At 44.4% G+C, this 11,805-nt stretch overlaps 1 protein-coding gene across 1 annotated transcript; it reads left to right on the plus strand.

Moving 5' to 3' along the window:
* Nucleotides 1-4,585: 4,585 nt before the first annotated feature.
* Nucleotides 4,586-10,129, plus strand: LOC125515231 (betaine aldehyde dehydrogenase 2). Its single transcript, XM_048680671.1, has 15 exons — nt 4,586-4,827; nt 4,912-5,054; nt 5,747-5,827; nt 5,912-6,057; nt 6,675-6,767; nt 6,846-6,969; nt 7,058-7,123; nt 7,285-7,351; nt 8,201-8,277; nt 8,635-8,748; nt 9,169-9,246; nt 9,330-9,481; nt 9,598-9,658; nt 9,738-9,844; nt 9,922-10,129. The coding sequence occupies exons 1-15, from the start codon at nt 4,713-4,715 to the stop codon at nt 10,004-10,006; spliced, it is 1,509 nt and encodes a 502-aa protein (XP_048536628.1). The 5' UTR covers nt 4,586-4,712; the 3' UTR covers nt 10,007-10,129.
* The last annotated feature ends 1,676 nt before the right edge of the window (nt 10,130-11,805 follow it).

Here is an 11,805-nt window from a genome sequence, read left to right on the forward strand (position 1 = left end):
CCCTACGGGTTCGGAAGTCATGCAGACATGGCCGAGACAACTCTCCGGTCAATAACCAACAGCGGGATCTGTATACCCATGTTGGCTCCCACATTCTCCACGATGATCTCATCGGATGAACCACGATGTCAAGGACTTAATCAATCCCATATACAATTCCCTTTGTCTAGCGGTACGATACTTGCCCGAGATTCGATCGTCGGTATCCCGATACCTTGTTCAATCTCGTTACAGGCAAGTCTCTTTACTCGTTCCGTAACACATCATCCCGTGATCAACTCCTTGATCACATTGTGCACATTATGATGATGTCCTACCGAGTGGGCCCAGAGATACCTCTCCGTTTACACGGAGTGACAAATCCCAGTCTCGATTCGTGCCAACACAACAGACACTTTCGGAGATACCTGTAGTGTACCTTTATAGCCACCCAGTTACTTGTGACGTTTGGCACACCCAAAGCACTCCTATGGTATCCGGGAGTTGCACAATCTCATGGTCTAAGGAAATGATACTCGACATTAGAAAAGCTTTAGCATACGAACTACATGATCTTGTGCTAGGCTTAGGATTGGGTCTTGTCCATCACATCATTCTCCTAATGATGTGATCCCGTTATCAACGACATCCAATGTCCATGGTCAGGAAACCGTAACCATCTATTGATCAACGAGCTAGTCAACTAGAGGCTTACTAGGGACATGGTGTTGTCTATGTATCCACACATGTATCTGAGTTTCCTATCAATACAATTCTAGCATGGATAATAAACGATTATCATGAACAAGGAAATATAATAATAACCAATTTATTATTGCATCTAGGGCATATTTCCAACATATTTGTATCAATTGGAGAACGGGGAACTAAAACTGCTACTTGAAATTAATGTATGAGTCTCTAGCACTAACATTGTTCGGAATTATCATCTAAACAATTACTAATTGTATAGAGAGTATAACTAAAACTATTGAAGATTTATCTAATCAAAATTTATTTCAAAGTCTTAAGCCACACAGGAGATCGAATTTGAAAGCACATGTAGCTTCTAGGTAGAGCGCAAAGCTGGTGTACTGCAGGGATTCAGGGCGCTGTAGGAGATGCACACAGGACACCACCCCTGTTGGTTCCCCTCGCTCCTGTATTTGCATGATATGGTCATGAGCAGTGCTGGTAGATGGACACCAAAAGTACCAATTTTTCTTGATCAAACGTTAGGGATTAATGCAATCTATAGAGAGGCTTCTGTGATTGCTTGAACGGGCTGTACAATAGGGCAAAGATTTCAGGATAATTGATCACTTGCCTACACTGTGAGGACATGAGTGATAGGCCATGAACTCCAACAGACAAGAGAGTAGGTGGTGTAAACAGCAGAGCGTCCGTACCTTGGATGGATCAGCCTAGGCCTTCTTCAGAGCTCAGCGCCGAAGTTCCTGGTGATTGGAATGATCCCCACCGGTAGCTGGATATTGCTATTGCAACGAACAAGATCGGGTTCAGTTCAGGAAAAAGAACGGAAGAAAGAAAAACAGGACTGGGATTCGATCCTTGCGCTGATTTTCTTACCCCTCGAGCACCCGCCGATGTTGCCGATGTCCCCGAGCACCCGCCTGTTTCCTCCTGCAATGGCACTGCGGCACCTGGACATCATCAAAGAGAAACATGAGTAAAGATGAACGGCGACAATCCAGGGACGAACAGATGAACCAGTGACCCAACGATTGCGCCGACCAAGAGGAAGTGCAGGCGGCATGCTATGGGAACGGCGATGGTGGACCATGCGATGACCCACGGCGAACGACGCGGGAGGATGGGGAGGGTGCGACTGGGGTCGTGCGGGCGGGACGAGGGAGGAGGCGTCGACGTACCTGTGACAGCAGAGGAGGAGAGGCAGGTGCGCGACGGGCGGCGGCTCCGTGGCTCCGGCTCTCTCACGGCGAAGGGCGGCGACCTGCGGCGTCTCTCCCCCGGCGCGCGACGGGCGGCGGCTCCGGCTCTCCCACGGCGAAGGGCGCGACGGGCGGCGACTTGCCGACGGCTCCCGCAGCGAAGGGTGGCGACCTGTGGTGGCTAACGGCTGCGAGAGGAACAGCGGGGCGGCGAACGACGCGGGAGGAGGAGGAGGGGGCGACTGGGGGTCGTGCGGGCGGGACGATGGAGGAGGAGGGGGCGACTGGGGGTCGTGCGAGCGGGGCGACATGTCATGCGAACGGGCAGGGTGGGTTAGCGATTGATTGTGGCTTGTTGGGTGGTTGGTAGCGTTAAACACAGAATGATTAAGGGCCATTAGATTTTGATGATGGATGGAAGCCAATTCCCACCGATTTCTTCCCAGGAGGTACCCTGTTAAATTCGTGAGGAGAGTTTTATCCCACGCCAATTCCCATCATATGCCAAACAAGAGAATGGAAGTAAAAATCTACTTCCCATGCTTAATCCCTTCATAAACACCCTTATGCAAACTCACATTCCTTTGCCTAAATGTTTACCAAACAGGCTGTCAAGTGTAGTAATTGGCCGTTGATTTGGTCGTGTTTGTTGTGTCATTCCTGCTGGCGGTGACGTACACCCGCTGGGCCGAGGAGGATCTACCCCTCCACGCCCCACAGCTAGGGGACATCGACGAGAGTCGACCAAACGTCCACCCCCCGTGCTCACTAAGTGAGTTGGGTCAGCCCAGCGCATGATCCCTCTTCCGGTTTTGAAAGGTTCTAGAACCTTTCTATACTTTTGTTTGTTTTTTAATTTTTTCCGTTATTTCTTTTACTTTTTCATAATTTTTCTTTTACATTTTCAGTTTTAAAATTTTCTCGATTTTTTAACATATTTTAAAACTGGACATTTTTGTCCATCAATTTTAAAAAACCTATCAAATTAAAATAATAATTGTATTAAAAAATGTTCATGTCAAATATTGTTCACCAAATTAAAAAATGTTCAATTCAAGAGATATTCATCTATTTCCAAAATATGTCCATCCAATTTTTGAAAATGTTCTTGAATTCAAATTTTGTTCATGAAGTTCATAAGAATGTTAATCGATTTAACAAAGTTTCGGTCGACTGATTAGTCAATGGATCTTTGTGTGGAGATTCGTGCTAGATTAAGCATCGTCCAACTGCCCCTCGCACCACGTCGTCCCAACAGTCGCAATGCCCGTATGTGCTGGTTGCAGCATGTCGTCTCACCGATCACAATGTTCCCCTCATTGCTCGCAGCATGTCGTCCCATCACCCCGTAGCATCTGCCATTGTCGTTTTGCGGCATGAAGTTTCATTGGTTGCTGCATTCCGTCGTTGCTCACAACATGTCCCGAAGTGACTGTCGTTGCCGTTTACAGCATCCAGCACTGCCGTTCGTAGCACCACAAACACACTGATGTACATCCCAGTTGACTGAGTTCTAGCCTTCTAGGCATGCCCCTAAAAGGAAATAGAGACTGTTGGGTGATATTATCATAGACTTATCGACCCAAGAAGTTATCTTCTATTCACGTTCACACCACATGTTGCTTATGTTGTTACGCACATATGTTGCATACGTTCTACCAAATGTACAACTATAAAGAGGAAGCACTACCATATTTGTAGGAATACCATGATTCCAGTTTGGAATTTAATCGATCAATGATCCAGAATCAGGATCATGCTCTTGGTGGTGCCAATACCGAGACACATGGCGCCGGCTGCTACATACTTTGTCAATGCAATGCATGTTGGGTACAATAATTCTTTTATGGATTTGTGTTGGTGTTTATAAGATTTTTTTGATCCAAATGCTATGAAGGAGACCTCGCCTTTTTGCATGTAGCCTGGGAGGGATATTTACGATACAATGTTGGCAAGAGAGTAAGAGGGTATGATTTTGTTTTGAGTTTAACATAGCTCAGTTAAGTGGTGTATCAAACATTGCTATCATTTATCATAGGCGATGGTGGTGCACTGGCACTGGTCCGGGTTTCAAAATTATCCAATCTTTTCGCTTCAACTGATCTATTTCTTGCCCCTGGTTCCCATGAAACCCAAATCAATGGTTGGGACGTTCATGTCCGTGTGATGTTTCAATAATTGTCAGTCGGTTGCTTTTGTTCTAGAATATAGTACAAACGAAGATGTTTATATATATATGCATACACTCATCTATATGAATACACACGCACTCCGAGAGACTGAGCCGGCATCTCGTCTTGAGATTGACGAAGTCACCACACGCGTTTCGTAGTCGACGGGAATATCTCCTCCCACTGAAAATTCTAAAATAAATTCAAAAATAGCACGACCATCAGGATGCCCTATCAACCATCCAACCAAAGGGGTCGACGCCAACGGAAGCTTCTGCCGCGTGTACGAGCCATGGTTCCACATCGGTGTCGACCCGATCTGACCCACCCAACACAAGCACGTTCGCCGTTTTGTCATCACCTCCTTTCCTTTTATCGCACTACGGGAGGGGATAGCGCCGTTCCACCAACCAACCACCTGTGAACTGTGACGTGCACATCATGGAGGCCTTTTTTGTGGCTGGCTCTGATCCGAGACGCACGGTGCATCGTGGAACCAGAATGATAACGGCGCCGCGAACGCCAAGCGTGCTCGCCGCGTCCTCCGTCCGTCTACAAATAACGGAGCGACGAGAGGATAGCGCTCCCCACCTCCCCACCTCGCGCCTCGCAGTCGTACCCACCAGCCCCGGCCGACGCAGCTCCCGCGATGGTCGCCACGGCGAAGATCCCGCAGCGGCAGCTCTTCATCGACGGCGACTGGCGCGCGCCCGCGCTCGGCCGCCGCCTCCCCGTCATCAACCCCACCACCGAGGCCTCCATCGGTCCGTACCAGATCCCTGCGCCTCTCCCTCTCTCTGTTTTCCGTTCGCCCGTGTCGTTGGGCGCTCATCAGTAGCTTTGTGCAGGCGAGATCCCGGCGGGCACCTCGGAGGACGTGGACGCGGCGGTGGCGGCCGCGCGGGCCGCCCTCAAGAGGAACCGCGGCCGCGACTGGTCCCGCGCCCCCGGCGCCGTCCGGGCCAAGTACCTCCGCGCGATCGCCGCCAAGGTACGCCAGGAGCTCCCCGCCGCTTCCGCGCGCAAGTCAATAGGCTGTGTATTAAAGTTTTTTTGAAACACTGTGGGCTGTGCATTAATGGTGCTTACACAGTCGGTCAATCAGTCAACTCCTCAGTATTTTACTTCTTATTATGGGTGCCAAACGAATGCTAGATTTGTAAGTGACCCAGTACGAAATCACACATTCTAGTTCTAAAGGATACTCAGAATATATGGTTCGTAGGGGATCTGAAAAAAAAAAACAAGACCAATCTCAGTACATTTTGAAAGAGAAGAGATTGGCGAGTAGCAACATGAATGGTAGTGGTGAATAGCAAAAATCACTTTTCGTCCTGGATCTGGCTTCTCCATGAACAGATATGAACAGCTGCTAGTTTTTGTTTAGCATCTTTTTTTTTTGGGCATATGTTGATCTGTATCGAATTATGCATGATCACACAATTGCTGTTATGGTGTGTACCACAGTAGTACACTCTGTTTATGTGCCCCAAAAGTTAGAACCGCTTGGAGGAAAGCCATGGTGTGTTTTTGGACTCCTAAGACCTGCTCTCTATATGGACGATAGCCTTTTACTCTAAATGAGGAAACCGAATTAAATCTGCTTTTCATCGTAAATTTGTAAAGCCTGGCATTTATTCATGTATGTCAGTTTTTGATGCATTTGATTTCCTTTTCCTTCAGATGATTGAGCGGAAATCTGATCTGGCTAGGCTCGAGGCACTTGATTGCGGGAAGCCTCTTGATGAAGCGGCATGGGACATGGTATGCGATCCACCTTTTCACTGTCTGCATGCATTGTATTTTTGTACACTGGATGTACTGATGTGCACTATGTTCTTTTATCAGGACGATGTCGCCGGCTGCTTTGAGTTCTTCGCAGGTCATGCTGAAGCCTTGGACAAAAGGCAAAATGCTGCAGTTGCTCTCCCGGAGAATTTTAAATGCCATCTTAAGAAGGAACCTATTGGTGTAGTTGCTCTAATCACACCTTGGTATTTCCCATTCCCCTCCTGTCTTGCCTGTATCTCTATATATGGTTCAAGCATGCTACCGCAAATCCTTCATATAGTAAAGGAGCTTTAAACTGGCGTCGACGACTATTAGGCTTAGCCATCACAATCCAAGTAATTTGATACTCCCTCCGATCCATACTACTTGTCGCTGCTTTAGTGCACTTTCTCTCACTTTCCTTGCCCGCATATTGTGCTCGTGTTCTCCGGATTTGTAAGTACTATCAAGTGTTCAAACTCACGCAGCTGAGACAATGTCATTTGTGTGTGCGTGTGCATGTGAAACTTTTGGCTAGTGTCACTAAACTTATTATGGATTGATACGACCCTCAACCCCGTGTTTTCTCCTCATCCAAATATTTCTTTTCCTTACTTGCCCTGGTAATCTGCTGTCAGCCCTGCTCACTTAATCTAATTACGTAGATATCATTATTTAGAATCTTACTGCTGAACAAGAACAGTTGATCCAGTAATTAATTATTGATTACATTCAACTTTGTGGTTTTAGTTGTATTTTTCTTTTTTATAGTTTTATGCTATAGCGTTAAATTAGTTGGTCCTGACATATAATATTCTTCGTTTGACATATTTTGCTGCAGGAACTATCCTCTCCTGATGGCTGTATGGAAGGTAGCCCCTGCTCTGGCAGCTGGCTGTACAGCTGTACTGAAACCATCTGAATTAGCTTCCGTGTAAGTTTAATATTTGTCCGTGTTTCCATTTTATAAGAAATGGGAATTGAAATATCTCTATATTTTTGTAATTACCAGGACTTGCTTAGAGCTTGGTGATGTGTGTAAAGAGATTGGTCTTCCATCAGGTGTCTTAAACATTGTGACTGGATTAGGTAATGAAGCTGGCGCTCCTTTGTCCTCACACCCTGACGTCGACAAGGTACATATATTTGTCCTATATCTTTTTGTGATCCATCTATGTCGATGGAGTATATTCCTCACAATACATGGCTTATTTGAGCTTGTAGGTTGCATTTACCGGGAGCTATGCAACCGGTCAAAAGATTATGGTTGCTGCAGCTCCTACAGTCAAGGTTTGTTCCACATGTCCCTATTCTTTTAATCTTTGTAGTAATTTATCACCAAGTATCCTTTTTTTCCCCTCCTTTAGATTTTTAAAATATTGACCAAGATACTACACCGCTCTCCTGATAGCAGACCAACTCACCTTTTGTGTTGCATCTTTTCTTGACAGCCTGTTACATTGGAACTTGGTGGCAAAAGTCCTATTGTAGTATTTGATGATGTCGACATTGACAAAGGTACATACTGCATGCTGAGATTTATCCAGTCAAGGTTTGTTCCAATTCGAAATGCATGGTGTTACACACCCCAAAGCCTTCATTTGGTGTCAGGGTCTTGTCATGATAAATAATTGTTAGAACTTAGGATTAGTAACCTCTAAAATGATTAAAAAGAATGATGTCTATAATTTCACCAGACGTTCTGCTTGTTCAAACTGGCGTAATTTTTTATGGAGGGTACATACAAGCTGAATAATGAAACGCAGGATACATTTGGTTCCTAGCTAAGCTGGGCTGTAGCCCAAGTAACTTATCCCGGCTTTGTTGTGCTGGCCTTGGCTAGCTATTTGGTTTAATCTGACTAATCCTAGCTTCCCCTAAAAAAAAGACTAATCCTAGCTTTTGGAGGATAGTTACGTTTTGTAAGGAAGCCCCCTCAGAGATCCATATGAGTTACCAAAGGGCTGTTCTTGTGTGCGATCCTTGCCCAAAAGTGCAAGCGGATTCGGCTCACGCAACTACTTTGAAACCATCGTAGGCTACGTCGCTGCCAAATAGTAAATTCTGGTTGTTCCAAAACGCACAACCTTGCTGGGCTAGTCTAGGGGTTTTCTTGCTTGAGGCCCAAACATACAGGAAATTATTTCATCACAAATTTTTGGTGACAAGCAAGGCACTTATTTTGAACTGATTATTAAAACATGATTAGTATGCTTTAGCTCTGGAAACCTTTACGATCTAAGTATTTCTAGACAGTGATTCACTCAAGTTAGTTGATACATACATTTTGATTGAATAATACGATTCTGTGAAGTACCTTTTGTGACCTTTAGTTAGTTTTGATTGTTGATCCTTCTATTTAAACAGCTGTTGAGTGGACTCTATTTGGGTGCTTTTGGACCAACGGTCAGATTTGCAGTGCGACATCTCGTCTTCTTATCCATGTAAGTATTGATGTTGCAACTTTAACTGTAATGCTAATGAATCACTCTACATGTTTGATGGGATTCAACGATAGCTCAGACCGGTCATCAACTTTTCACTTATGATTATTGCATGATGCACCACTATCAGTTCACATGGCATATGTCATTGCGTTGTGTACAGTATGCTTTTCTCAGTAACATATGGACTGCCTGTTGTTTAAAGCACATTAAGCAGGGTTGCTGTACTGTATGGCTGGCAATCTGGAGCAATTTTCAAAATGTTGCTCTGGAAGCTATATTCCAGATTTATTAATTTATTGCTCTTGAGCATATATGGCAGTCAGCTTTGCACTCCTGACATCAAACTCTTTGCAGAAAAATATCGCTAAAGAATTCGTCGACAGGATGGTTGCATGGTCCAAAAATATCAAGGTGTCAGACCCTCTCGAGGAGGGATGCAGGCTTGGGCCAGTTGTTAGTGAAGGACAGGTACTACATGTTAGCTTTATATAAATTCAGGGAGAGAAAAAAGTAATATCAAGAATAAACCACATGTCTTTTTGCTGGATTTATGTTCTCCTTTATATTATATATAGTGATACAGTTTGCTCCTTTGAGTTAGCAGCTGTAGCCGCTCTTGTTCTTGCTAGTTATTACAAACTGCAACTTATACTTGGAGGAACTGTGTCCAAATGCACTGAAGCACCACATTCTTTGGATTTACTTTTATGTTTTTCACTGCAAGAATTGATGTTTCTGTCATAGCCCATGACACTGACTGAGAAAAATAAACATCACGATCAATCCATCACCTTCCAGCTTTACAAATATTCTTCGTGTCTGCATATTACCCGTTGCTTAGACTCATTCCTTGTTAGTAGTCTTACTTGTGGTATTGCCCGGTTTCAGTATGAGAAGATCAAGAAGTTCGTAGCGAATGCTAAAAGTGAAGGTGCCACCATTCTGACTGGGGGTGTCAGGCCCAAGGTAATTCCCAGTTCACAGATGCTTGTACATGTACAGGCATTCACGTGCTACTAGAATAGAGCTAACGTTTTGTGTTTTTGCAGCATCTGGAGAAAGGTTTCTTCATTGAACCCACAATCATCACTGACATCAACACATCAATGGAGATTTGGAGGGAGGAAGTCTTTGGTCCAGTCCTGTGTGTGAAGGAATTTTCTACTGAAGAGGAAGCCATCGAACTGGCCAATGATACTCAGTGAGCTACTTTCGTTTCACTAGAGCATCGATGTCATTGCTGCTTTGAGGGATTGCATCATATATGTTAGCCTGTTGCTTGTGAGCTAACTCCGATAACCTGTTCCCTTTCGACAGTTATGGTCTGGCTGGTGCCGTGATCTCCGGTGACCGTGAGCGATGCCAGAGATTAGCCGAGGTATGTCTTGCAAATCGATCCTTGGACTCTGCTTTGCTGCGACTCTGTAATAGGTGTCTGATGGTGATTCCAACTACAGGAGATCGACGCGGGATGCATCTGGGTGAACTGCTCGCAGCCTTGCTTCTGCCAAGCTCCGTGGGGCGGGAACAAGCGCAGCGGCTTTGGGCGTGAGCTCGGAGAAGGGTGAGCTGTGTTCTCTGAGTCATGTTATAACTGTCAATTGTTTTTACCTGACGCCGTCCGTGCCTTCTGTTTTGCAGGGGGATCGACAACTACCTGAGCATCAAGCAGGTCACGGAGTACACATCTGATGCGCCGTGGGGATGGTACAAAGCTCCGGCTTGAGAGACTTGGATCTGTTCCATCAGGATAAATCTGTGCGCCGGCCTTTGTAGTGGTGAATAAATGTAGTTTGCCATGTACTGCTGAACCTTCTTTGCAAAATAAATGGCATGAGTTTTATGGACATAGGCTATGTGTGGCATGGATTTACTTTTCAAAATTAAGATGATTAGAGTATCTCCATCAACTCCCCGTTAATATCCCAGTCTATATCGATCATCTGAAATATCACCGGCAACACAAAGGACATAAAGGAAGTTAGCTCTAGATGGAGTTTGAGATGAAAGACTTCCAAAACCAGGCTCTGTTTAGGCTTACGACTTGAGAAACTTCTTGGAGGAGTTCTTGTTCCCTAGTCTGCATATACAGAGGGTTCTTTAAATATTTAATATGGCCAAGTCTCACCCTCTTAAAGAACCCATGGTTGTAAGATCCCTTAACATTGATGAAGATGCATGTAGATCTTAAATAATGGAGGATTTTAGAGACAAATTGCACTAGGCCTGACATTATGACCGCTGTAAACCCGCATAGCCAATGTATAATGCAACCCCCAACTTGAACGCATTGGGATAGTATATCAAAACCATATATACATGCCTCCAAGGTACTCGTGATCTTGGATTGTTTTACCAGAAGAACCGAGACTTGACTATGATGGGTAGATCGCTAACTGGATTTGTGTTTCTCTATAGTGGAACATCAATTTCTTGGCGGTCATGTAAGCAGGCCCACATAGCGACGGATTACTAATCACATTCAGAAGCCACGTGGACTCAATACCGTCAACACCCCCACAATTATATGCGATGATAATGTTGCTTTGTGTTGCACAAATACAAATAGGTTTTGTTTTTGAAAGAACGAGTGCAAATGAGTTATGTCAATAAGCAATCTCACTAGGCATATACTCCCTCCGCTCAATATTATAAGATGGTTTTTCTTCTGATTCAGATGTATGTACTCCATATTAAAATATTCAAAACATATTTACATTTGTGAACGGATGGAGTAGCTCCTATATTCTTCTACCCTCATGAACTCTAGAAGAGTACTTGGTGGCTACGTAACAAGTAATTGAAGGAGGACTCCCTGAACGAGGAGTGTTATGCAACATTAATCTATGCAATGCTACTCAATTGATTTCTACGAGTCATACAAATAATAAGTAATGTCATTAGTAAAATGTCAAAAGATTAATGTGAGCTTATTACTAAAATGCTTCAAGTGGGCTACACTATAAAAGGCCATGAGATGGAGAGTTTCTATACATAAGTTGATTTGAGCTCACGAGAAAAAAACATTATAAAGGGAATATAACAAAGAGCTTACAAGTTTTGGTTTATCTAGGGCACATCTAGATGTGACATAGTTATTGTGCATCTAAGTGACTCAATCAAGCATTAAAAAGGGGAAAAAGAAAACACCCACACAAATCTCCGCGTAAGATCAATGACATAGGATTAGATGTGATGTGCTTTAGCGAAACTATATAAGTTTCTTTCCATAAATGTTGGTGTTCTTTGTTTGTGCAATGTGTTTATTTATCTATTCAATATTCCGAGTCAGAGATGGAGTTCAACATCGATTTTCTGATAATTTGGATACCTCTAAAAATGGGGGCTACATTGTAACGCCCCGAGACCGATGCGCCAGGTGTCTTCCAGTTATTCGCTGTCGTTGCCATGTCATTTGCTTGCGTGTTGCATTTCATCGTGTCATCATGTGTATTGCATCATCATGTTTTCAAAACTTGCATCCGTCCCGGTCTCCTCGTTCTTTTCGTTGTTCGTTCTGAGCCC

Source organism: Triticum urartu, chromosome 6 (assembly GCF_003073215.2).
Source record: "Triticum urartu cultivar G1812 chromosome 6, Tu2.1, whole genome shotgun sequence".
Lineage (NCBI taxonomy): Eukaryota > Viridiplantae > Streptophyta > Magnoliopsida > Poales > Poaceae > Triticum > Triticum urartu.

Excerpts from the sequence above, each read along its gene's own strand:
- LOC125515231 (XM_048680671.1), top strand. The coding sequence starts at position 4,713 with ATGGTCGCCACGGCGAAGATCCCGCAGCGGCAGCTCTTCATCGACGGC. Across the intron at positions 6,058-6,674 it reads GTTGCTCTAATCACACCTTG|GAACTATCCTCTCCTGATGG; the intron begins GTATTTCCCATT and ends ATTTTGCTGCAG. Across the intron at positions 8,278-8,634 it reads CATCTCGTCTTCTTATCCAT|AAAAATATCGCTAAAGAATT; the intron begins GTAAGTATTGAT and ends AACTCTTTGCAG.